The sequence below is a fragment of the Vulpes lagopus genome, chromosome 5 (genome assembly GCF_018345385.1).
Source record: "Vulpes lagopus strain Blue_001 chromosome 5, ASM1834538v1, whole genome shotgun sequence".
NCBI classification, from domain to species: Eukaryota; Metazoa; Chordata; class Mammalia; order Carnivora; family Canidae; genus Vulpes; species Vulpes lagopus.
In genome coordinates, this window is record NC_054828.1 from 39,258,117 (window position 1) to 39,284,338 (window position 26,222).

General features: G+C 38.9%; 1 protein-coding gene across 2 annotated transcripts; it reads left to right on the top strand.

Annotated features, from left to right (window-relative positions):
• The first annotated feature begins 116 nt into the window (after positions 1–116).
• Positions 117–25,303, top strand: C5H2orf73 (chromosome 5 C2orf73 homolog). Of its 2 annotated transcripts, XM_041755465.1 has the most exons (5): positions 152–248; positions 4,889–5,099; positions 11,720–11,873; positions 23,811–23,926; positions 24,782–25,303. In XM_041755465.1, exons 1-5 carry the CDS (start codon positions 223–225, stop codon positions 25,148–25,150), a joined length of 876 nt encoding a protein of 291 aa, XP_041611399.1. In that variant the 5' UTR covers positions 152–222; the 3' UTR covers positions 25,151–25,303. The 2 variants fall into 2 exon arrangements, 1 of the variants encoding a protein (XP_041611399.1); XR_005987831.1 differs by lacking the exons at positions 4,889–5,099; positions 23,811–23,926 and having other exon boundaries at positions 117–248; positions 24,782–24,918.
• Positions 25,304–26,222: the final 919 nt, after the last annotated feature.

Here is a 26,222-nt window from a genome sequence, read left to right on the forward strand (position 1 = left end):
GCAGCCGCGCAGCCTCCAGCCCCGCGCGGCTCCGGGGAGGCCGCCCCGATCCTCTCGCCCGCGGCCCCGCCCCCGCCGCGCGACTGCGACTGCGCCTGCGCGCCCTGGCTCCGCCCCCAGGCCGCGCGCCGGGAGCCGCCGTCGCTTAGCAACGCGCGCGTCCCTCTCCGGGGGGCCTGGTCCCTCGTCTTCCCGCCGCCTCGGGTCGGGCCGGGGGAGCCCATGGAGCGGAAGGAGGACGAGCAGCCGTAAGTGCTGGGGCTTGGTCCTCTATTTCCCCTTGTGAAAAATAGTTCCCTCCTTCGGGGAGGGTGAAGTGAGACCCGAGGGGCGGCCCAGGCCATCCTGCAGCCAGTAGTTGAGCGCTCACCCGAACACTTATTTTGGGTTGTTGTTATTTTATTTTTTTTAAGATTTTCTGTTTGCTGAGCATAGAGCCCGACTTCTGGCTTGACCTCCAGGTCATGATCTGAAATCAAGGGTCAGTCGCTCAACTACCGAAGCCACCTAGGCACCCCCTAAGTAGCTTTTTAAAAAGCTCAGATTAGCATGAAACTTAGCTATGTGCATAAACGCTACGAACAGGATCCATAACCATGATCAAATCACTACTCTTTCTTTACTCCAGTTCTGTTTGTTTATTCGTGAGAGACCCAGAGAGAGAGGCAGAGGGAGAAGCAGGCTCCCTGGGGAGCCGGGTGCGGGACTTGATCCCAGCACCCCGGGGTCACGCCCTGAGCCCCCCAGGCGTCCCCGTGCTTTTTTAAACACCCTGTTTACGGGGCACCCACTGTATGTCAGGCACTTTACATGCATCGCCTGGCCCGACATTCAGATACCACGGGATCATCCGCTGCTTCTCACACCCCACACTTCGATTATTAGCAAATTCTGTAGGCTGTACCTTTAAAATATATCCAGAATTCCACTATCGACCCCACCCTTGCCCAACAACCAGCCTCTCTTGCCTGGGTGTTGTAACAGTCTGGACTGCTCCACTCGCCTCAATGTCTGAGTGGTCTTCTTTTTTATTTATTTATTTATTTTTTTTATTTTTTTGCCAAGTTTGAGTTAGATCACTCCTCTATGGGCCATTGCAGAGTGAGAGCTAAGGTCCTTACAAAGGCCTGTGGGATTTTCACAACTGCTCCTCCTCCTCTATCTGGCCTTACCACAGCTGCTTGCCCTGGGGCTCCACTCTGCTCCAGTGCACAGGCCTCCATCCTTAACAGTAATTCTCAAAGTGTGCCACCCCACCCCCATCCAACATCACCTGACAACTTATTAGAAATGCATATTCTGGGGATCCCTGGGTGGTTCAGCGGTTTAGCGCCTGCCTTCATCCCAGGGCATGATCCTGGAGACCTGGGATGGAGTCCCACATAGGACTCCCTGCATGGAGCCTGCTTCTCCCTCTGCCTGTTTTCTCTGCCTCTCTCTCTGTGTCTCTCATGAATAAACAAATAAAATCTTTAAAAAAAAAATGCATATTCTTGCAGGCTCCTCACCACAGATAAACTGAATCAGAAATTTGGAGTTGAGCACAATAATCTGAGTTTTAACAAGCCTCCAGGTGATTCTGATGTATCCTAAATTTTGAGAACTATAGATCAAGGTGTTACAGCTAAATATAAGGTGGCCAGGGGTATCTGCCTCCAAAGCCTGTGTTTTTGTAGAACAAATTGTTCATAACATACATAAGAATCACCTGAAGAGCTGGTTGAAACAGTTTCCTGGGAATCTGCCTCAGGTTGGGATGGGGCCAGGGAATTTGTGCTTCTAACAAGTAACAATTGATGCCAGTGCAGCTACTTCCAGGGCCACTCTTTGAGAAGCACCTAAGGACAGGTGCTTCTGTTGCAATGCTTGGGCAGTTACAGTTCACTCTGCTAGAATGCGCTTCCTCAGATATCCTCTTAGCCGCTCCCCTCTTTCCTTTTTTCAGTTGCCACCTTCATAATGCAGCCTCCACCCTGTCTAAAAATGCAGCCTCTCTCCCACATACATGCATTCCTTTTTCCCATTCCCTGCTTTATTGTTGTCCTTAGCACTTAACACCATCCAAGACTGTATGTTTTACTTATTATTTGATTTCTCATCTGCCTTCCCTCCTTAGAATGTGAGCTCTGCGAGGGCAGGAATTTGTGTTTTATCACTCCTGTTTCCTCAGTGCTTTGAGCAGCACCAGGCACCTTAGTCAATAAATACCTGTTGAAAGAATGAATTATTCAACGTTATTGTCACATCTCTCAATAGCATTCTTGCCCTAACATGCAAAGGAGGAAACCAAGGCTCAGATACTAAATGACAGAGTTGGGATTCCAACCCAGGTCAAGTCAGACCCAGGTCAAGTCTTCACTGCCCATTAGTGTTTTTGTGTTTCCTTCTGGTAAGAAATTTCTATAGAATCATATAGTTCACATTTATGTGTTAATCTGTAGCTGCTCACACCCCAAATACTTAATTGAACGAATGCATACGTATGTATGCAAGCGTATAGCCACAGTCCCTTCTTCAAGGACCTGACGCCAGTACAAAGGCATTGCTGAGTTACAACCATAAAAGGCAGATGGAAAAAACTGATGTCAGAAGTCTATAATAAATCGATCATGACCTTTAAATAAACACTTATGTCTCTGGAAAGGTAGTAGAAAAAGCCTTAGAAGTTATTCACACTTGACCAGTAATCAGTTTTTCCAAACCTTTTACAGAGAGCAGTTCTGGTTGGGATGCAGGAAACCAGAATCCAAGGGTGTTGAATGTTGTTTGTAGGTGTACTGGGAGTATACAGCTCTCCTAGGCCAGACTAAAAAACAATCCCAGCAGAATCAGGAGAAATATGCAAATATTGAATATTGTCATGGGAGTCCATTGACCTGTGAGGAACAGGACACTTCCCTGAGACGGGGGCGGGGGGGGGGGCTACATAATGATGAAAGAAACACAGTCTTCACCTTCATGGAGCGTACTGACTAGTAGAGGGTATTTGTAGTGCTTACCAAAAACAAACCAAAAACTAGGTACATAAATTATAAATCGTGGTGTTAGGAAAGAAAGTGCTCAAATAGAGACCACATGGGAAAAGAAGGGGGGAAATCTAGGAAAAGCTTTTGAGGAAACAGCTTTTAAGCTGAGACCTAAATGATAATGGACCAGCCCATGCAGGGAGCTGGGGAAGAGCTGCCCAGGCAGAGGGGACAGTGTGTGTAAATGCCCTGAAGGGAAAAACTGGTGTGTCTGGGAAACTGAAAGCACATGTGCTGTCTGGGGAAGTGCAGGGAGGGAGGTCTCAGTGCATTTGAAGAGATTAGCTGGAGCTGGGTCAGGTGGCCTCAGTGTGATAAGGAAGCAGTATTCACTGTAAATGCAACACAAAACCATTTGGGGGTTTTCAGCAAAAAATGACATGATAGAAAAGATGGACCTGGCTTTGGTTTGAAGTAATGTAGGGGTTATGTTTTAAGGGCCAAGATTAAGCAGAACTACTCACTTTCTATATAAATTTGGAATCTTATTTACTCACCTTCTATGGCTCAGGGCTTTAATTTTAAAAGCTTCCATGTTAGGGACGCCTGGGTGGCTCAGTGGTTGAGCGTCTGCCTTCTGCTCCAGGTGTGATCCTGGGGTCCCAGATGGAGTCTTGCATCTGGCTCCCTGCATGGAGCCTGCTTCTCCCTCTGCCTGTGTCTGTGCCCCTCTCTCTCTCTCTGTCATGAATAAGTAAATAAAAAATCTTTTAAACATTTTAAGTAAAAAATAAAAGCTTCTATGTAAAAATATTCACATTCATCTATTTTTCTTTATTTTCCAAGTATGTAAGATTTTTTTTGTAAGATTTTGAAACACTGCCTTTTATAATGTCTATCACTCTTTATTTAAAAGGAGAAAATTTCCATAAATTCTTTCTAAACATTTTTTAACATTAACAAAATCAATAATGTTCATTTTTGTACCAGTTTAGTTATTAAAAGCCAAAGTGATGAGATTGAATTGATTATTCTCAGACCGACACAGTGGTCTTTTCCTAAAAAGGTAAATAATAGTGGTCATTTGGTAGCTTTTATTAGTTTGCCAAGTGAACTTTTAAAATTAAATAGCCATACTTGTCCTGGTAACTGAATTTACTAACTTTTTTGTCTTTAAGATTCATTCATTTAGGGCAGCCCAGGTGGCTCAGTGGCTTAGCGCCGCCTTCAGCCCAGGGAGTGATCCTGGAGACCCAGGTTCGAGTCCCACATTGGGCTCCCTGCATGGAGCCTGCTTCTCCCTCTGCCTGTGTCCCTGCCCCTCTCTCTCTCTGTGTGTGTCTCATGAATAAATAGATAAAATCTTTAAAAAAAAAAGATTCACTCATTTATTTTAGAGAGAAAGTGTGTTTATGTGAGCAGGGGGATAGACAGGGAGAGAGCTCAAGCAGACTTTCTGCTGAGCATAGAGCCTGACTTCTGGCTTGATCCCTAGACTTCCAGCTCATGATCTGAAATCGAGTCAGTCACTCAACTAACGAAGCCACCTAGGCACACCCTAAGTAACTTTTAAAAAACATGAGTTCAGATTAGCATGAAACTTAGCTATGTGAATAAACCCTACGAACAGGATCCATAACCATGATCAAATCACTACTCTTTCTTTACTTCAGCAAATGAAAGTCTGTACACTGCAGTGGTATATCATTATGAATAATCATTATTAACACAAATCCTTTTATCTTTTAAATGACTTAAAATGAGAAGATATCCTTCCATATTTTAATAGCACAAGTCTCTTATAATTATTAACAAAGCCTAAATTGTCTTGACTGATACTTGAAATATATTTAAATTTTGTTTTATACAATTATGACAGTCCTGAAATGCTCATTAAATAAATTTACTATTCTATTTTTCAGAGAGCATAAAATAGAAGATGCTGGTATAGTGTATGTAGCTGAAAAAAAAGAAGAAATCAAACATGACAGCAAACCTGGAAAAAGTATACAACATTCAAAACCATGTGTTGGGAGAGGACGTGTATATTATGCGAAATTCATTCATACAAATGCAAGAACACTTAATGAACCAGTTCCCTACATAGATCCCAAAAAAGGGCCAGAAAAGCAGGTTGGATGGATGTTTCTTATATACAAATACAGATTTAGATTCAGAAGCTGGTCTGCAGGATAATTTGGTCACAGACTATGTAAAGGATATGACATATCTCAGACTACAACTTTTTATAATCCAATACTTAAAAGCAGTAACCTGACACTACTGTCCCAGATAACCACTGCATACAAACAATCCAAATAATCATTTTTCTAGATTGGGTCAGATTATAGCCACTCAGTAGTGCTTGGCAGATACTGAAGAAATCTATAATATTGTATTTGTGTCACATATTCTAATATAAAAATTTCCCATGGTACTCTCTGTAAAATAATAGCTACCATTTATTTAAAATATATGAAGTACTAGGGATGAGCTAAGTGTTTTATATAAATTATATCCTTTAATCTGTACAACAGTTTCTAGGAGGTAGTATTAGAATATTTTACAGATGGTAACGTACCGCAAAATAAATGAACATATCTGAGATTACATAGTAAGCAAATGTCACAATTATGATTCTGACCCAGGATGGTTGGTTTAGTCAAACTGCACTTTTATTCACTATCATACTAAATATATTTCATTATCTTGTTCCTTTATTTTTTTAATCTTATTTCTTTAAAGTTAGGTTTGTTGAGGTATAATTTATTCTATTAGCTTCCTATTCCTGATGTTACAAATTTAAAGAGTAACTTATAGCCACACCAATTTATTCTCCACATTTCTTGAGCTCATGAATCCAAAATCATTCATTGCCTATTAGCAAGGCTGGTTTCCTTCTGCAGAATGTAAGGGAAAATCCAGTTCCTTGTCTTTTCCAGCTTCTAGACGCTGCCTGCCTACCTTGGCTTGTGGCGCCTTCCTCTTCAAAGCCAGCAGCTTGCCATCCTCAAATCTCTGACTCTCCTGCATTCCTTTTCTAAGGACTGGTGTGATTACCTTGGGCCCACCCAGATAATTCTGACTAATGTCCTCTTCCCAAAATGTTTAATCTCAGTGGCAAAATTTCTTTTGTCCTATAAATTTATGTGTGGTTGTGATTTAACTTAACATTTAAATGGAGATTGCTTTTAGCGACCTGCTTTCATATGGGTAACATCCAATGTTCTTGTCATAAAAGAGATAGCATACCAGGGCACTGTGTGTGAATGGGAGTTCTTCTTTGGGCAGGAATTAATGCAGTCAAATATGCTTTCAGATTTTATTTATTTATTCATGAAAGACAGAGAGAGAGAGAGGCAGAGACACAGGCAGAGGGAGAAGCAGGCTCCATGCAGGGAGCCCAATATGGGACTCAATCCCAGGACTCCAGGATCACGCCCTGGGCCGAAGGCAGGTGCTAAACCATTGAGCCATCCAGATGTCCCTCAAATATGCTTTAATGTCATGTAGTAAAACCTGATGTGGGCACTTTTAAGGCTATTTTGTTTTATAAACAGGCAATTATTTGAGATTTAAAAGAAATTGATAGTCCAAGCCTTCACTGGGGAAATAAGTCTGGTCCATAAATCCAGGTTTGTGAAGTTCCCATGTTTCTTACAAAAGTTAATGAATGACTCTCTCTGCTGAGCTCTAATTCCGGGCTGAATTAAAACCTAACTATTAATTGAACCCATCCTTATCTTGGAGATACTAAGGAAAAGAAGTGGGTTTGAGAATGGAGATGCAAAATGTAAAAAAAAATCTCAAAAACTAATCAACTAATTTTCTCGTATTCCTAGTTTATAGGTGTCTTGAGAAAATGTTAGGAGCTGCTGTTGAGGTGGGGCGACATAGTAGCAGTAGGATCCTTGTTTATTGGTGCTAAAAGCTAAATGAGTCAGAGACCTTTAAGAGTTTGAGATGAAGTAAGAGAATAGGGAAGAGAGGCTGCTGGTAGATAGGAGTGAGGAGGTACAAAGAAAGACTGAAGATGCATCAGAGTTAAGAGTGTATCTGTTTGGGGCATGGAGTGAAGGTATTGTTCATATTTAAAAAACAAAAACAATCTTAAGTGTACTCATTTCCATGTACCCGAGGATTAATAAAGAATACTCATTTCGCATATCTGTACCGTTTGTTCCTTTATTTAAGATGACAAGTTTCTTCTTAAAGTTTTAGGTTGGTTGTTTTGAAAAATTAACTGTATAATAGTGCTAGCTTTTTTTTTTTTTTTTTTTTTTTTTATGATAGTCACAGAAAAAGAGAGGCAGAGACACAGGCAGAGGGAGAAGGCAGGCTCCATGCACCGGGAACCTGATGTGGGATTCGATCCGGGGTCTCCATGATCACGCCCTGGGCCAAAGGCCAGCGCCAAACCGCTGCGCCACCCAGGGATCCCAATAGTGCTAGCTTTAATGCATGAGTGAAGAAAATAAAGTTACCTAATATTTAAAGTAACATATTTGCTCTCTTATGTATTTTGCTAAGATAATATCTTAAGAACCTAACACCAGATTGGTTGATTTTTCTTATTTACAAGATGTTTAAATGAGACAATCACTTACACGGTTCTACCTGGAGCCATAAAATTGGGGGTGCCAGAAAAAGTAAAAAGGAGCTGTAGCTCAGTCACCTCCAGTCACAACAGTTTGGTGGTCCTGTGTGTTTAAATATTGGTATTTTAAAAGAGATTATACTAGATCATTATGTTCCAAAGTGTATGTTTCAGAGCATTGCCCCTGCCTATGTGCTCAATAAAATAACATTCCAAAGTCAGATACATTTTGGAAAAGCTATATATTTAGATATTAAAACTTCACAAATCACATTTGTATGTAAAGGTGCTAAGAAATCCTGTGATAAACTTATTTAACTTATCTCAATATTTCCCAAATTTATTTAACTTTGGAAACCTCTTTTATATAACACCTTATTTAATATGCCACAGGGCTAGCATTCCACAGAGCACAATTTAGGAATAACTGTTATCAGGAACATTATGAGTTGCTCAAAAAGAGGTATTTTCAGCATTCCTGGTATCCTTAGCAAAATAGAGATGAGCATAGATACAATGTAACTCTAGTGTTTCCCATAACACTTCAATGTTTAAAGCCATTGAGCTCTACTAAACCATGATTCTCTGTAAGGTGTTGAAAGTCCGTATTTCCCTGGGGATCCCTGAAGTATGATTTTGTGTCCCACAGATGGCCAGGGCCTGCAGCAGCCATCTTTGCCAGGCTGCTGTGGACTTCTACCCACCAACCTCTTGCATTCTCTTAACTGTCTTCTCCAGGATGCCCCAAGTGCTTTTACTACTTCTCCCAAGACTCTCCCTAATTTCCCAAAGAATGAAAACTAATGAATGTCTCCTAATGCATTTCCGAAGGCTTAGAGATAGCAGAAGTATCACAAAGACTGTCTCACAGTGGTTTCCAAATGCAGCTAAGGGGTTCACAGTATAATGGCCATGAGGTCTTCCAGGGGTGAGGGGTAATGGGAGCCTCTTCTTCAGGAATCTCCAGATGTGTCCATACTATGGAGCTCCAATGACTGTTACCCTGAAGCAGGAAAGAAAACTAGCCTTGGGCTGGAAGGGAAGATCTCCTGCTTTCTCTGAGTCCAAAGTTTTGAACTGAGAGCAACTATCTGTTCAGGCAAAAACCCTTCCACATTCTGTAAGAGGTAGGCTGATCCCTGAAGCCTAGACAAAAGCAGTCACAGTACAACTTTTCCCTGTTTGGCTTATTTCATCATACATAACTCATGTCAACCCCTCACAATCCACTTCAAGTGATGGTGGACAGCACAATAAATTTTTCTTCGATTTTCCCTTCAGCATGAGGTGAAGGAAAAACAAGTTTCCACCTATGTCTTTAATCTTATAATCTTTTATGAGCACATGCTTGGACCAAAATGGCACGCACATGTGCACAGACCCATATACATCCTCACTCTTCCAGGAACAAACCAGACTCTTCAGGCAAAGGGCAGACTATCCAGAAATAGAACACATAAAAACAGCATTTTTTGAACTGTGGGATTTCATTCCGCCCAAGCGAAGCTTCATCCAATTTACAACACTAATCAGAATACTTCCACTAACTCTGAGGACTTAAAAGTTATCAGTCACACGTGAGGAAAAACATTGTTCATTATTTCCTTTATGTTTTGTGAAACTCAAGAGACCATTTTGGTAAAATTCTGAATCCACAAGAAACCTTTTTTTTTTTTTTTTTTTTTAAGATTTCATTTATTTATTCATGAGAGACAGAGAGAGAGAGAGAGGCAGAGACACAGGCAGAGGGAGAAGAAGGCTCCATGCAGGGACCCCGATGTGGGACTCGATCCCAGGACTCCCGGATCCGGCCCTGAGCCCAAGGCAGGCGCCAAACCACCGAGCCACCCAGGGATCTCTCATAAGAAATCTTGAGAGATGAATTGATACCTCTGCTTTTCAGACAACTTTTGTTCAAGAAATAATTGAATGCTGCCGGGCATTTCCTAGCAGTTTGCTCATCCCAGAGTCACTTAGCCAGTAACTTGGGTGTTGGCAAAATAAGTTTTCTGATCAACAAGAGAAGATAATACACAGTGTACTCCTTAAAACCTTTTCATAAAAGATCTTTCTCATGATACCTAAAATCTCTTTATTGTTACTTCTGAAATAAATTCAGTAGGTTTGTGCTTATCTGGCTTTCATTCTACAGCAGATTTGATAAAGCCATGTAGCACGGAATGAGGCTTGCACAGATGGGGGCAGGGCTCTGACTGGGACAGTTAATTTCTCAGCAGTTTTCTCATCTGTGAAGTGGGTGTATCTATCTACTTGCAGATTCGTGGTGAGGGTAAGTGAGAAAAGGCCTGTAAATCTGAGACCTTGGGGCATAATAAGAACTCATAACCGTGCAGTGGAGGAGGCCTGCAAGAAGCAGGCATTCTGACAACAGCTAGATGTGACTATTTTCAGCCAGATAGTGAGAAGACACCATCTGTTTAGTAATCTGTTCTAGAATTCCCAGGATCGACATCAAGTAGTCTTAGTTTTTGTAATTCACCTTTCAGCTCATTCTGAAAAAAATGAGGTATTAGCCCATCTCTCCTATTCTCCAAAATTCCCTAGTTCCTAAATTTCTTCGATCGCTGCAAACGTATTTAGTACCCCAGGTTTCAATTTGCCATTGGCCTGAAGACTGGCACTCATTTCAAGTTGACAAGTGAGGTCTAACTCTCTCCTCAATTAGTCAGGGCTCAGTTAGTTCCCTCTTAGGTTCATGTTCATCCTGTCTTTTTTCAGTTTGAAGATAATTTCCCTTAACGAAGAACCTAAAGTTGAGTAGCTCTTTCAGCTCTAAATTGTATAACTCTTCTCCAAATTTTTAGCCTTTCTGTGATTTCTTGATAGAATTTTTTCTCCCAGAAAACCCTATTTTTGCTGCCTTTGGCATATTTCATGAATTTCTTCTAAGCTTCTTGACAATCTCCTGACAAGGTGACTCCATGAAATTATTTTTTTTAATTTGACATTGTACACTTCTTTTATACATGCCTGTCTTTTTAGAAGGTAAGCCACTTTGGGAGCTGACTCCCTGTGGAGTCAGATGTCTTCAAATGCCTTCTTACTTTTCTTACCCCTATAGCTTCAATTGCACTGTCAGCGTTTTACTTATGTAATCTAGTCTTCATCCCCCTTGAATCATATTTTTCAAGTTTCTGGCTACAATATCATGGTTGATTTTTAGAAGCCTGATTTCCCTCCTCAAAGTCCAAAGGAGATGTTAGATTATACCCAAAGTTACCTTCATTGTCTTAATAATATCCAGGAACTTCTAGGTGTCACAGTTGCCCCTTCCCAAGGTCTTAGGTCTACCTGATGATCCAGATTTTTAAAAAATGCTTACTTAGAATTGAGTAAGTTTCCCTCGCTGTTTTCACAACTTCTGAGAGATCAGATTCTAATATGTGCTAATGGAGAGTATATCAATTCTCCCTTGCCTGGGTCCTTAAGTCAGGTTTCACTACTCAAAATTCTGTAACATTGGAGATATCTTTCCTAAGAACAAAGTTTTTCAAACTGAGGCACTAGTGGGTTATAAAGCAATGTGGGTTGCAACTAGCATTGTGAAATGGAATAGAAGAGATAAAGGATAAAATAGAAAAATAGTCAAGTGCACTTAATGGAGTAAGAATAAACACTGTCTTGTGAAACTTTTCATTTTATGTATGTGTATACATTGTGTCTTTTTGCATGACAAAATATTTCATGGTGTAGATCATAGACTGAAAACTATGAAAACCACCATCTTAGATGATAATACATTATTTATATTTACCTGAAAGTATAGAACCTGATTTTTTAGATTAAATCAAGCCATATATATATATACACATGTGTATACATATATATAAATACAATGGTAGTACAAAACATAGAACTATAAGTACTTGGTTGATTTTTACCACTCCATCTGTTGATGGAAAGTAGTTTAAGAATTTAGCAGCTATATTTTAGCTAAAAATATGTGATAATTCACTTTTAAGCACCTTTTAAAAATTCAGTCTTTGTAAAACTATTCCTAGATTTCAGAATTCCATTTTATACTAGAATATCCAATAACATTGAATCAGCTTATTGAACATTTACAGTCATCAAGCAGCTCATGAAAATGTCCTACAGTATCCAATTTTGTGTTTCCAATTTTTTCCCCATAAAGGGTGACTGGTGGTCACATGGTAAAGGACTGGAACATCCCTTCCAACCATCTTATGACACTACGAGCACCCAGAGGAGTGACTTTCAAAAACCAACATGTCCATTGGTTTTGCCAGTCAAACACAGCAAGCTGCAAAAGGCGTCTTGTGGAATAGGTAAGGTTAGCTGTGATAAAACCTCCTTCGCATTTTCTCAGGTTACTGCTATCAAATTAAGATGGATTAGATATACTGGTACCTCCTGAGAAAATTACCTCTCTATAGGAGTTGAAAATATACATACAGCAAATGCAGCCCTTGACAAGTTTGTTCTTTATCCCTTCTTGGTGGACAGCTTATTTCCAAATGTATTTACTGCAACACAATAAAAATTGGCTTGATCATTGATAACAGCCTCCAAGTCATGCAATCTAGTAGCATTCTGCTCATTACTGCCACCAAATTTTAAAAAGTGTAACTACTACAATTGTAGGCAATACTATACGGCAGTATTTTTCTAAGTGTACTCTGAGGGACATTAGTTCCTTATGTTTATAGACGCTGCTCAAAAAAATTGGGAAGTGGTCAAATGAGATTTGTAAAAACTGAATTTATAAAGTTAAACAGATTTAAGCCACAGAACTCTTAAAACTCTTACTGTAAGCACAAGCATAATGCATTCCAAGACGAGGAATAAAGAATATTATGTTTTCCCCACTTATTAACCACCTCATCCTTTTTCTAGGAGAGTATTTCACATAACTGGTATCCCACAAACCAATGTTACATGGACTATTAAAACATTATTAGATCTATTTAGTTAAGTCTTAAAGAAGAGCACAATCAAGTCAAAACAAAAATGTATTTACCGAGTACCCACCCTGGTCATCATTCCATGTAAAAGTTCATAAGCTAAACTTCACATAATTTTCTGAACATGACAGTATGTCCACTGAATGGTACACAAGGAAACAAAGGGTTACTTTTATCATTCAACAGTCCCTTACTTAATTTGAACCTTCAGGCCTCTGTGATCTGGCCAGTCTAGTTAAGGATACAAGGGTAGGGGGGTAGATTGAAGATCAGAACATTAGAAAATGGTCATAGTCAGCATGATTTCCACCTCAAGGGCAGGAGTTAATGGAGAGGACGGTTAGATAAACTGTAACATGGTCTCTTCTTCAGAAAGGTAATGATGTTCGCGCTTCCGATTCCGGATGGTAGACTGAACACAGACATCTAAATGCCCCTCCTCCCAAGACTCTATTAAGTGATAGTAAAACCATCAACCCATAAAGATGAAGAGAGTGGAAAGAAGAATTTCCTGTAATGTGGAAAGGAATGAAAACTTGTGGTGGATTAGCAAGCAAAGAAGCAAGAGCCTAGAAAAGACAGAGGGAAAAGCAGCAAAGAGCCAGTCTGCCTGACAAAACCCCAAAGTAGCTGGAGGCTCAGACAGCAGGCAAAGCAGAAGGCATGAATGAATCCAAGGGGAGAATCCAAAGGGCAACCTGAAAGTCTGTCTTTAAAAAACCACCCCAGGGATGCCTGAGTGGCTCAGCGGTTGGGCGTCTACCTTTGGCTCAGGGCCTGATCCCAGATTCCCGGAATCGAGTCCCACACCCGGCTCCCTGCATGGAGCCTGCTTCTCCTCCCTCTGCCTGTGTCTCTGCCTCTCTTTCTGTGTCTCTCATAAATAAATATAATCTTAAAAAAACAAAAACAAAAAACCCACCCCAGTCAGGAACACTACTCTATGCCAACATTAAAACTAGTTGAGTCCAATGTCCCGGCCAGATAGTCAACTACCACACCAGTTACTTTTTTTGTAATTCAAGTTGATCTCTTGTCCTATTCTTAGTTTATGAATGGACAGCCAAAGATTACAATTATGCCAAATTATCTTTTTTAATGTATGGCGGTTAAAGTTAAGGAAACATCACGGAATATAAAGCAACAACGACAAAAAAAAAAAAACCTAAAAAGTGTAAGAGAATAAAAGCAAAGTGGAGAATCCATCTGGGAGGTCCAACTTTTCTGAAGCTCTAGAAGAGCAAAGAATAAAATTGAAAGTGCAGATAGTTATCAACAAAACATTTATTGAGCACATACTATTTGCTGGGCACTTTATGGAACTTCCTAAATATTTACTTATTCAATTCTCATACCAACTCTAAGGAATATATTAGTATGGTAATGTTATTAATACTCTCATTTTTCACATAAGAAAGCAAGCATGGAGTTTAAATAATTTGCTCAAGGCTACAGAGCAAATAACTGATATTTGAACTCAATCTACCTGTAATAAAAACCAGTGCTCTACACAGCCTCTGGAATAATAAGAACGTTTCCCAATATAAAAGAGAGGCATTAATGGAGCCTCCTGAGCACTTCCAAGTATGAAGGGATAAAAGATACAACCTATACACCATTATAAAATTGCAAAGCTACAATTATAAAAAGAAGGTTCTATAAGTTTCCATAAAGAGAAAGAAAAATGTCACTATCTAAAAAACAGGAATCAGTATGGAATTAAGCAGCACCGATACAAAAACACAATGGAGTTAATGTCTTTAAAGTTTCCAAGGGAAAATTTTTTTTACTTGCAAAAGAGGATTTAACAGAAATACTAGAACCAGTCTTTTTCAAGCAGCACCAGGCTTTGGACCCTGGTGAGAAAGAAATGTAGTCCTAGAACGATATTTGGCCCTTAAATGAATAAAACGCATATAATTATATTGTAAATGCTATTTCATAGTTTTCAGCTTTTAGCATTATCTTGACACAGTATGGAAATTTTAAATGTTGTTACAGAACAGAATTATTTCACTAGCCTTAACAAGAAAAGCACAGTTGACAGAAGATGGGAAGTAGAAGAGAAAGGTGCTAATATCTTTATTTAACTTGAGTACTCAAGAAAAACTACTCAAAGTAGATGAAACAAAGAATAGAAGTTTAAGGTTGAAGTCAAAGGAACCAATTTATCTCTGTAGCCCTATCCTCTTTGCTGAACTTCAAACTCCTATCCAGCCACCTACCTAACAATCTTTGCTTGGATAGTTAATGTCCTTTCAAACCCAACATGGCTGGGATAGAACAGTTCATCTCTGCCATTCAAACATATCCCCTGCTGGTTTACGTCTTTTCCATAAATGCCACTTCTAATCCCCTTAAGTTTTGATCACCTAGAAACCATTCCAAAACTCCCTGCCCTCTATATCCAATCCATCAGCAAATCTTGACACTCCATCTCCAAAATAGACTCCAAATCTTTTTACTAGTGTTGTACAGCTCCTGTTACCCTGCTTCCTCTCTTTCTCCTTCAAAATATGTTTTCCACACCATTGTTAGAAGGATCTTTTAAAAACACAAATGATACTGCATTCCTCTATTAGATGAGTTACTTCTCATTGTGTGTAGAATCAATTTGAAATTTCTCACCATGGCCTACATGGGCCCATTTAATCTATGGACTCTATCTCCTGTTGCTCATGATATCATGATAGGGCCATTTCAAGAGTGGCATGTAACTTAGGCCAAGGAGGTAGAGAATGTTTTCTGACAGTCATGGTTATTTCCAAACCAATTTATGCCTGTGTACTTATTACTGTATTTCCATAATTTACATATTCTTGTAAATTAAAATCTGAGTACTAAGAGAGTTTCTATAATACATTCAAAGTCAAATACTTTGGAAAGACTTGCCAAAAGGTCACTAACTTTTTTTTTTTAAAGATTTTATTTATTTACTTACTTAGTTGAGAGAGATAGAGACAGATACAGAGAAGGTGAGCAGGGGGAGAGGCAGAGGGATAGGGACAAGTAGATACAGGGTTTGATCTCATGACCCTGGGAACATGACCTGAGCTGAAATCAAGAGTTAGATGCTTAACCAACTGAAACACCCAGGTGCCCTAAAATATTATTAATTTTTAAAAGTGGTAATTAGGTGTGGACAAAATCACTATAAAAGAGGAGGTGGAGTGAATTTCTTAAATCTTAAAGGTTTCTGCATTCATTTTATTTCAAATATGTCTTTAAGTTTCCATTCTGTTTTAAAGAAACAAACTAGGAAGGATACATTAGGGGTGTGGTTTGCACAAGAAACACAAAGTGCAATTCCAATCCATGGATACTTCCACAAAGGAAATGCATTGGCATTCCAATAAAAATTTGGTGAATGAACTGGTTAAAATAAAGTATCTAAGTTTAGTATATATAATTCTCTATGATTCTTTAATTTTTTGGGTAAGTAACCAGTCAGATCCCAGTTCTTTCTCATAAGGAGTAGTAGCTTCTACTTCTACCATGGGACATAGTAGAGGATAAGAGCAGAGAGCTAGGTTTTGTTCTAGGATGACCAGGCAAGGCCCAGCCATTTCATAGAGAGACACACGCCCCCCTGCCCCACCCAGATCAATCCCTATAAGTCTGTTCTATTGAACCAGTCGGTTTTCCCAGAGTGGAGTCTTCCAAACCTCTATCTGGATCAGGGAACAAAAAGTCTGGAATTTCTCAAATAGTCCCCTATTGGCAGGTTCTCCTTGTCCCATGCTCCCTGCCCCAGAGGTGTCAGATGCCTCCATTTTCTGAGCCTTACTGGGTGGGACCCTACCCCATCCCCACAAGCACTTATCTTCCAGTTTTTTTGTGGTCTACTCAAGTTCATTTGCCATTTAACCATCTGCTTTCCAGTTTCCAAATTTGTTACTAGCTTTGCTCTCATTTGTTCCCTTTTTTCCTAAAGATTTAAGCTTTTTAACATCTTTACTATCATTGAACTAGTGTTTTGGGATGGAACGGGAGGAAATGCACATGTTGGAATTGTTATGTTTAACTGGAAATCATGGTCACCTTATCACCATCAATATTCGCTCACCTTAGAATTTAATATTGGTTTAGCATTTAATAGTGGTTTGCTCCTAGGCTCATTACTTAAATTTCATCATTTTATTCACTCAATTCAAGAAGTGGGAATAATAATCCCTACTTAGGAGGATTATTAGGAGAAATAAGAAATATGTAAAGTGTCTACCACAGTGCTTAGTACATAGTAGACAACAAATGGAAACTATTTCTATTATTAATTATTGTATTGTATTACATTAGGTGTTTAATTGGAATTTAGCATTGGAAACCAGGTGTAGAAGTCTCACTTTTTCCTTCCTCACCTTCCCTCCCCCTTCACCCAACCCTCCTCCTGCTCCACCTCCTCCTCTCTCTGCCTCTGTCTCTCTGTTCTTTTATTGGTGTTCCTCATTGCCAAAGTCATTGTTGTGTCTCAGATGATGCCCAGACTCAACAAAAAATTTATTGATTAGTTTAATAATTACATATTATTCAACAGATTAAAGACATAATGTAATTTAAACTAAAACACATCACAATATACACCTGAAATTTATTCACAGTTTGAATAGTGCTTGGATACTAGTGAAAAGAATTTAAAAAATATTTTAGTGTAACATTTAAAAATATGTATATTCCAGATTTTACATATATGTGTATATATTTATATGTGTATATATATATATATATACATATGTGAGTGCATATACATACAGATATAGAAAATGTGTATGTAAACATGCATCATACCAATTAAAAGTCATCTCCTGGTCATTCTGTTCCATCAGCCCACTTAATTACGCCTGGTCTTTGGCATTTCAGCAATGTCATCTTGTGCTGATAATGAAAGTGCCCTTTATTCTTGTACCACCACCCAATTTCCTGGCTTCCATCCATAGTCACTTCAACAAATGGCTGTGCTCCATCATATCTGAATCACTACAAGAATAAGTGTTCACTTTGGGTTTTATATAATAAAACTTTATAAATTGAAAGGCTGATCTAATTTGTGAGGAACGTCATACTTAAACAAAACTTTGACTCTTTATCAACAACCTGATATTTTAATGCTTTTGTTTTGAATTGCAAAATCAGATTATCAAAAAAATCGATTATCATCAAAAATATATTTTTTTAAGATTTTACTTATTTATTCATGACACACACACACACACACACACACACACAGAGGCAGAGACACAGGCAGAGGGAGAAGCAGGCTCCATGCAGGGAGCCCAATATGGGGCTTGATCCCGGGTCCCCAGGATCAGGGCCTGGGCCAAAGGCGGCGCTAAACTGCTGAGCCACTGGGACTGCCCCAAAAATAATTTTCTAAAGTGGATTTTAGTTTGTGTTCTGCTTTTGCACCAAGATGTAGCTTAATGATTTCTTTCTAGAGTTATGTTCAAGCTTTTTCACTATATTTTGAAAATTTATAACATTATCTTTTTCATTAATAATACTTCTCTATAAGATCAAAATAAATACTATTTAGAAGAATGGAGTGGCTGATAGAAAAATATGATTGATGAATGTTTTTTAAGTAGACCCAAACAGTTAAGAAAACTTCCCAAAGTAAAAGTTGCTGAATTCCCACCAATACAAGGATCAAGTTGTGTGTTTGAATAAATCCTTGCTTTGTTGATAAAATATAGATGGCTGGACCCCAACTTGTTTGGCGTATCCTTGCTTAGAAAATTTCTATTTTAATTAGATCAAGTTTCCAAGAAACAGAGAGTGGATTTCAAACATTCTTCATAGGCTTTGCTTTATGTTTTGTAATCCTCGTGTAACAAGGCTTCTTTTAAGTAATTACTTTGGGTTCTATTTAAATTCTGAAGTAGAAAAACCACTAACGACTTGAATATCTTCTTTGATGTTTTCCTACTTAGATGTTCTTCACTACTATGGCCCTCTTTAAAAGTCTCATATACTTGAATAAATGAATATGGTAGTTATGTCTAATTTTAATAGATATAATGTCCGGGTAAGGAATTTCTCTAATAGCTCAGATTTGTTTTCTTTCCCTTTATTCTTCCCTATAAAGAAGTGGGTTTTTTTTTAAGTTATTATTTTTGAGATTCTGGGAGGTTCTAGATCACTATTTTAAAAATATTTTAATTGATTTAATTGACTTCTGAAGTATTTGTTTCTTTTTATTTTTTTAAGATTTTATTTATTTATTCATGAGAGACATGGAGAGAGAAAGAGAGAGAGACAGAGACACAGGCAGAGACACAGGCAGGGGGAGAAGCAGGATCCATGCAGAGAGCCTGACACGGGAATCAATCCCAGGACTACAAGATTGCCCTGGGCTGAAGGTGGCACAAAACTGCTGAGCCACCCAGGCTGCACATTTCTGTTTCTTTTCTTTCTTTCTTTCTTCTTTCTTTCTTTCTTTCTTTCTTTCAGATTATTTATTTATTTATTCATGAGAAACAGAGAGAGAGAAAGAGAGGCAGAGACACAAGCAGGCTCCATGCAGGGAGCCCGACGTGAGACTCGACCCCAGGTCTCCAGGATCAGGCTCTGGGCAGAAGGCAGTGCTAAACCGCTGAGCCACCTGAGCTGCCCACATTTCTGTTTCTTAATTGCATAACAAATCATCCCAAAATCTAGTTGCTTAAACAACCATCATTTTATTTGCTCTTGATTCTGTAATTTGGGCTGGGCTCAGCCGGGCAGTTCTTTGGCTGGTCTTGGTGGTGGGCACTTGTGTGGCTACATTCACTTGGCAGATCACCTGAAGACTGGACTTGACTGGGAGGCTGGAATGACATGTGGTCAACATGTGGTCCCTCCATGTGGGCTTTCCAATAGGGTTGCTGAACTTCTTAGGTAGCATCTCAGGGCTCCCCAAAATGCAGAAACACAAACTGAAAGGTTTTATCAAGGTTTATGCCTGGAACTGGCAGAGTGTTACTTTTTCCACATCTTGTTGGTTAAAGCTAATCACAAAGCCACCCCACATTCACAAGGAGGGGACTGTGCACAGATGAATAGTGGGAGACCAATAAACTAGGTCCACTACTGTCATAGACTACCACAGTGTCCTTAAATTGTTCTCCCCATGAGAGTTTAGGAGTAGCCAACTCTTATATTTTGTCTGAAAATGTCTTTAAATTGCCCTCACTCAAATGAATGAAAGTAGAGCTGGGTATAGAATTCTGGGCTCATAGTTATTTACCTTTTACATTTGGAAGATATCATTCCATTGTCTCCTGGATCCTACTGTTACATCAAGTCTGCAGGAAGCCCAATTATTAATCTTTTGAGAGTAATATGTTTCAGCATAAGATTTTTAATGTGGAAAGGGGGGCTTGGTATATAGAAAGAGTTATTTATAGTTACTTATGATTTAAATTAATATCACAGATTGAATATTATAAATGAAAATTTATTCCTTAAGCCCTTAATTTTTAAATACAGTTTCACTGTAATTGCAGGGCTGTTGGTTTTGAAGGATTCTGTACAGGTGTGGGGAGAGAGACATGAAAACTGGGCAAATTAAAATGCCACAAAGTTTGCTTTCACTTCTGAGATTAAGCCATTTTTCTTGAATAAATGTCCCTTGGATTGTTGTAAGCTTTTGGTTAATTTCCAGAGTTCTGAAAAAGTTGATTTTGATTATTTTTTTCCAAGTGTTCTCATCATTATTACAGAGGAGCACTTTTCACAGGTTCTTACTCCACTGTTCCTACTAATGTCCTATCCCTTTTAGTTTTCAGGTTAAAAATGTCTCCTCACAATCTCACTATTATCTTTGTCTGTGGCACAGACACTTCATTGAACAGGAGTCCTAAACATTAATGTAAACAAGTTTATCAACTTTTCACCTATGGATTGTGCATTGGGTGTTTATGGAGAGTTTGTCTACCTTAAAGTCACAAAAACATTCTCCTATATTTTCTTCCTTGCATTTATAATGTTGTTGCTGTGGATTTTGATATAAATCTGCTTTTTCCTCCTTTGTAAGTAACCTACATTCTCTCTCTCTTTTTTTTAAAAAAAATATTTTATTTCTTTATTCATGATAGACATAGAGAGAGAGAAAGAGGCAGAGACACAGACAGGGGAGAAGCAGGCTCCATGCCAGGAGTCCCACGCAGAACTTGATCCCGGGACTCTAGGATCATGCCCTGGGCCAAAGGCAGGTGCTAAACCACTGAACCACCCAGGGATACCCATTACCTTCTCTTTTTGAAAGCATTTAAAGGGACACCTGGGTGGCTCAGCAGTTGAGCATCTGCCTTTGGCTCAGAGCGAAATCCTGAGGTCCTGGGATCCCATTTCAGGCTTTCTGCATGGAACCTGCTTCTCTCTGCCTGTGTCTCTGCCTCTCTCTCTCTCTCTCTCTCTCTGTGTCTCTCATGAATAAATAAAATCTTAAAAAAAAAAAAGACTTTATTAAGTTAAAAAAAAAAAAGCTAGCATTTAGAATTTTCTTTGCCCCAGATGACCTTAAATTTCTCTATAAAGTGTCTCAGATGTGGGTTTTCCCTTACATACCCTGCAGGATAGGGAGGAGAGTGAGGCAAGAGAGTGACTCAGGATGCAAAACAAGGAGGCACTCACTCCCTATGTAAATGCCTCCTTAAACTGTAAGCATGAGTTTCACTTGCCTCATCTTATTCCTGGACCTGCCACCCTACGTGGTAATCTGTGAGCCCTTTCAATCTGAGGTCTTTGATCTTTGTCTAATTCTTGGATATTTATCATCATTCTTTCCTTGTTTTTTTCCTTTTAAGTAGGCTCTACACCCAACATGGGGCTTGAACTCATGACCATGAGATCAAAAGTCATGTGCTCCACCAAATGAGCCACTCAGGCACCCCATCACTATTTCTTCAGCTATTTCCTTCCCTCTGTTTCTTTATCTAGGTCTCCTAAATTCTACCATCCATGTCTTTTAGCTTTTCTATTATATTTTAATTTCTTTATCCTTTATTGCTGCCTTTTGGGAGTTTCTCAGTCTGTCTCATTCATGAGTCTTTTTGTTTATCTCATCTTTTTCAATTCAGCTATTATATTTTGTTTGATTTCTGACATTTATGTGATTCTTTTTTAATGGCCTCTTCTTGCTTCATATTAAAAATGCCTTCTGTGTCTTTCAGGGTATTATGCTTACGTTAAATTCTTGGAGTACCAGTTCTAATTATTATGCTTCACATAGTATATGTTTTAAATTTTGTTGTCTTTCTTTACAATGTCTTTTTTAACAGTATCTTAGGTTATGTTCCCCAAGAGGAATCAACAGCCCTGTGGGGGGAAAATGTAAGGACGAGGGTCTGGCTTTTGTGCCTCTCAGTCAATTTAAATAAAAGAAAATGAGGGTCAGGCTGGAGAGTGTCAGACCCCATAAACTGACCTTGACCATTTCCATCTGCTGTCACTGTCCTAGGCCAGTCCTCTAGTCAGAACACCATCCCTCCTCTCCACTTTAAACTCTTAAAAAGAGGCATCATAAGAAAAGACAATCTCTTGATATTTTCAATCTACCAGCACGAATGGTTGCTGGGGGAATGGTAGCAGAGCAAATGCCCAAGGGGGCAGCATGCACCCATTTTCACCAGTTCCCTACTCTAGAGGGACTTCTGTGCTGTTTGAAAGTTACTAAGTTAACAACAGATGGCTAGCCAGTTGCTGCCAGTTTCTTGCCCCTGAGGCAAGCAATAATCTTCCCAAGGCAATGTGTGGGCAGAGGCTGTCAGGAGGAGATTTAAAACCTCTCCCCCACCTATTCTCTCTTGGCCATATCTGACCCTCCTACCCTCCAGCCCACACTGACACTAACCCTTCACACCAGTCCACTAAAGTCTTTGGGTTTCTCACAGTCGATAGTTCCTCAGATTCATGCCTCTTCTCTCTTCTACAGTTTTCCCTTTCATTAGGATACAAAAGACCTGGCCCCTTGCCTAGTTTTAAAGACCCTCTCTAATTTGATCCCAGCATCTTTCAATTCTCAAAGCAAATCATTATCCCCATTTTAGAGAGGAGGAAATTGAATCTCAATGAAATTAAGTGATTTGTCCAAAGTCACACCACTAGGAAATGTGGTAGGGCTAGAATTTGAAAACATGTCTATCTTATCCCAAAGTGCATGCTTCTGTTACTCCATTAACTCCATCAGATTAATGACCGAATTTAGAGCTGTTTGATTTTATTCAAGAATCTATCAAACCATGTTTCTAAAAACACTAATGTTCTGTGAGCTGGACAATGACATTCACCCAAAACCCAGTTAGTCTTTTCTCAAATGGTAGAAAAAATATGTATAAGTTATGGTTAGATTTTTCTCAATGTCAGTTGCCCATTCATTTTTAGTAAATCTTTGGCACCTGCTGTTCTTTTGTGCATTAGCAAATCCTTTAAAAAGGTAATCATTACATAGAAAATGCATTTTGAGTAAATGATCTCAATTAGAATTCAAAAATATGTTATCAGTTAGGGAGAATATATAAGGAGAAATATGCTAGTAAATACATACTTATTAAGTGTTCATGAATTCAATTCAATATTCAGACATTGATATAAACTAATTTTACTGGCAGGAATGATGAGTCTTTAAGTATTTGTATATTACATGATATGAAATGGCAATCTTTTTTTCCCTGATAGCAGGGAAAAAATGCTAACATAACCTTGCAAGTTAAAAGTAAAAATAAAGTGAGTTTTAAAAGTCATTAAAAATGTGAAACAGAGAAGAACCAATAGAATGAATCCCTATATACCCATCACCTAGCTTGAAAGATTATTTAAAAGTGATTTTTTAAAGGTTTAATAGTCTTGCAAATTTTCAGAATGTCTGTAAATGAGAACTGAAAAGAATCACATGTTCAACTACAACTACAGCAGCCCTGGAGTCTTCCAGTTCATTCTATTAGTGCCATTTGGGAGCACCTTATGCATAAATTTGTCACAACCTTTCTAGTAGTGAATAATAGGTTGACAAATGAATTATACTTATATCTTTCCTAAGATTTTGGTTGGTATCTATGCAAGAGACCTATCTAACATACTTTTGAAGCCATTGTTGCATTAATATTAGTTTTAGAAATTACTAGTTATTTCCATATATGGGGCTAATTCAATTGTTTTCCTTTGGTTCTTTTCATGGAGAAAGGATGATGTATCCATTATATTTACCCATACTTTTAAAAATTTAGTTTTATTAGAATTTTTGATAAAGCATGATTCTGAATATTGATTACATTTTCATATACAAATCTAATTTTTGCCCTGACTTCACAAAATCTTTTTCCTCAGTTCCACTTGCCTCTCCTGATGTATCAGCAGAACTTCAAAAGAATTTTATAGAACACATCTCTTTTTTACATCAATATGATGCTAGGAAAATTCCCAATGAGCCCATCCGGGGAAAGGTGAGAGTCTTCAGAATCAATTATTTAATACTTTAGGCTGGGACAGATTTATGGTAGTACATTAAGCCTTTCCAGGTCATAGCCATCTTTCTAGAGGTCTATTTCAACAAACTAACATGGTTGTTAGGGGGATAAAGTCTCAACGACATAGGTAAAATTAAGAAATGATATCATAATTTTGGATCACAGTCTTTGGAGTTTGGTTTCAATTATTACAATCATTCACTTAAGGTAATATCAAAGCAGTTTTATAAACTGTTGGATATGCTCATGTGGGTGTGGCAGGGAAATGCATCTAAGATTAAGCCAAACATAAATCTAATAGTTGCTGGATTTTTTTTTTCCCCAACTGCAGATGTCTGTTTTCACATTTTTCACTTTAATTCTTTCATTGAAACTAATTGACAAAATAAAAAATAAAAATAAATAAAAAAGAAACTAACTGACATTTGGGATATAATCACAAATCCTTAGGTCTGTGAACTGTAGTTGCTATTGTATCCATGGCAACCTATAGAGTAAGAAATGAAATTTGATAAGAATAGTCTTATACAACCCAGCTGATTGATAGAAATGTTGAGAATGAGAGATAAGATGCTGCTTTTTTGATTTTCTGCTTTTCCCTCTTCGTTTATTTTCTGGCACACCCTATTTTATCATTGATTTAAAAGTTTCACTAATAATTATTATGCTGCTGTCTTCAGTTTTAGACTAAGGTGACCGTCAGTGATGTGGCAGAGAAATAAGTGCCTGCCTCGCCAGAACTTGAACTAACACATGAACTGAGTTCACAGCTGCATCTTCCAGCAACTAGTGTGCCCTGGTTAATGTCAACTTTGTTTTTTTCCTTTCCAGCGACATGGAGCTTTTGTGCAGGCAGAGATAAAACCAGGGAGTAGGCCAATAGTTCCTAAGGGAACAGAGGTATTACGGAATGCTCCGGGGTCATGCTCATCAGAACAGTCCAAAAAAACAGAGAAAGGAAACTCAGCGGAAAGCAAAATGATCTCACCAGGTTTCTGCCGACAAAACTCCCCAGAGCTGCTAGAGACTGAAACTCACTTATCAGAAACAGACGTCAGAGAGGCAGCCAAGGCATGCCCCAGAAGTCCTGAGAGAAGGGAGAAGGTTGCAGACATCTTCCAAATAACTGCAGTAAATGCTCTTCTCCCCAGGCATGATCGTTTAAATCCACCAATAAAAAGTCAGGATAAATCAGGATAAATTACCTTCTTCAAGACAAAAATGTAATCCTTGGAATGGAGAGAAATTTCAGAATCATACAAACCCTCACAGGTTGCTTTCTCTTATATCAATAACCTCAAAACATCTATTTACATAAATGGGAAAATGAAAAAAGACAATTAAAAGGCACCAAAAATTTAAGTGTGGTCTCTAATGAGTGGTGGATTATGGGATGTATTTCTTTTTTTTTAATATTTTATTTATTTATTCATGAGAGGCACTCACACACACACCCAGAGAGGCACAGACACAGGCAGAGGGAGAAGCAGGCTCCATGCAGGGAGCCCAATGTGGGACTTGATCCTGGGTCTCCAGGATCAGGCCCTGGGCTGAAGGCGGTGCTAAACCACTGAGCCACCCGGGCTGCCCGAGACATATTTCTATATTATTTATAAACAAAACAATTTTGTTTTGCACAAAAATGAACATAATTAAAAATATAAAACTTTTAGAGGAGAGGTCTTATGAGATAGTCCTTCTCTGGAATCAAAGAAGGGTTGGAATTTTGGCTCTATCACATACGAGCCGTGTGACCTTGGGTAAAGTACTTAACCTCTCTAGATTTCAGTTTCCTCCTCTCTAAAATCAGGATAATAGCAACTTCCCAAGGTTAGTGAGCAGGAGGTCATGTACATTGATCAGTATGTAACCAATGTAATTACATTGTCACTATTACTATAATGAAAGTTTCGAGTTAAGGATAATGTTCTCTTATAACCTTAAATTTTCTCCTTATTCTAAAACTTTAGTCCCTCTGTATACAATTAAGAGTGTGGGGGATCCCTGGGTGGCGCAGCAGTTTAGCACCTGCCTTTGGCCCAGGGTGCAATCCTGGAGACCCGGGATCAAGTCCCACGTCGGGCTCCCGGTGCATGGAGCCTGCTTCTCCCTCTGCCTGTGTCTCTGCCTCTCTCTCTCTCTCTCTGTGTGACTATCATAAAAAAAAAAAAAAAGAGTGTGAAAAGTCTGAAAGCATTTCTTGTGGTAGTTACACAAATGTGTGCGTGAGCAGACATACACACACTTAATTTAAGAACATATGGGTACCTAG

Bases quoted from the DNA above. Each gene is read 5' to 3' on its own strand.
- C5H2orf73 (XM_041755465.1), top strand. From the start codon at position 223: ATGGAGCGGAAGGAGGACGAGCAGCC. The intron at 5,100-11,719 runs GTTGGATGGATG...TTCCCCATAAAG, and splicing joins AAAAAGGGCCAGAAAAGCAG to GGTGACTGGTGGTCACATGG. The intron at 23,927-24,781 runs GTGAGAGTCTTC...TTTCCTTTCCAG, and splicing joins ATGAGCCCATCCGGGGAAAG to CGACATGGAGCTTTTGTGCA.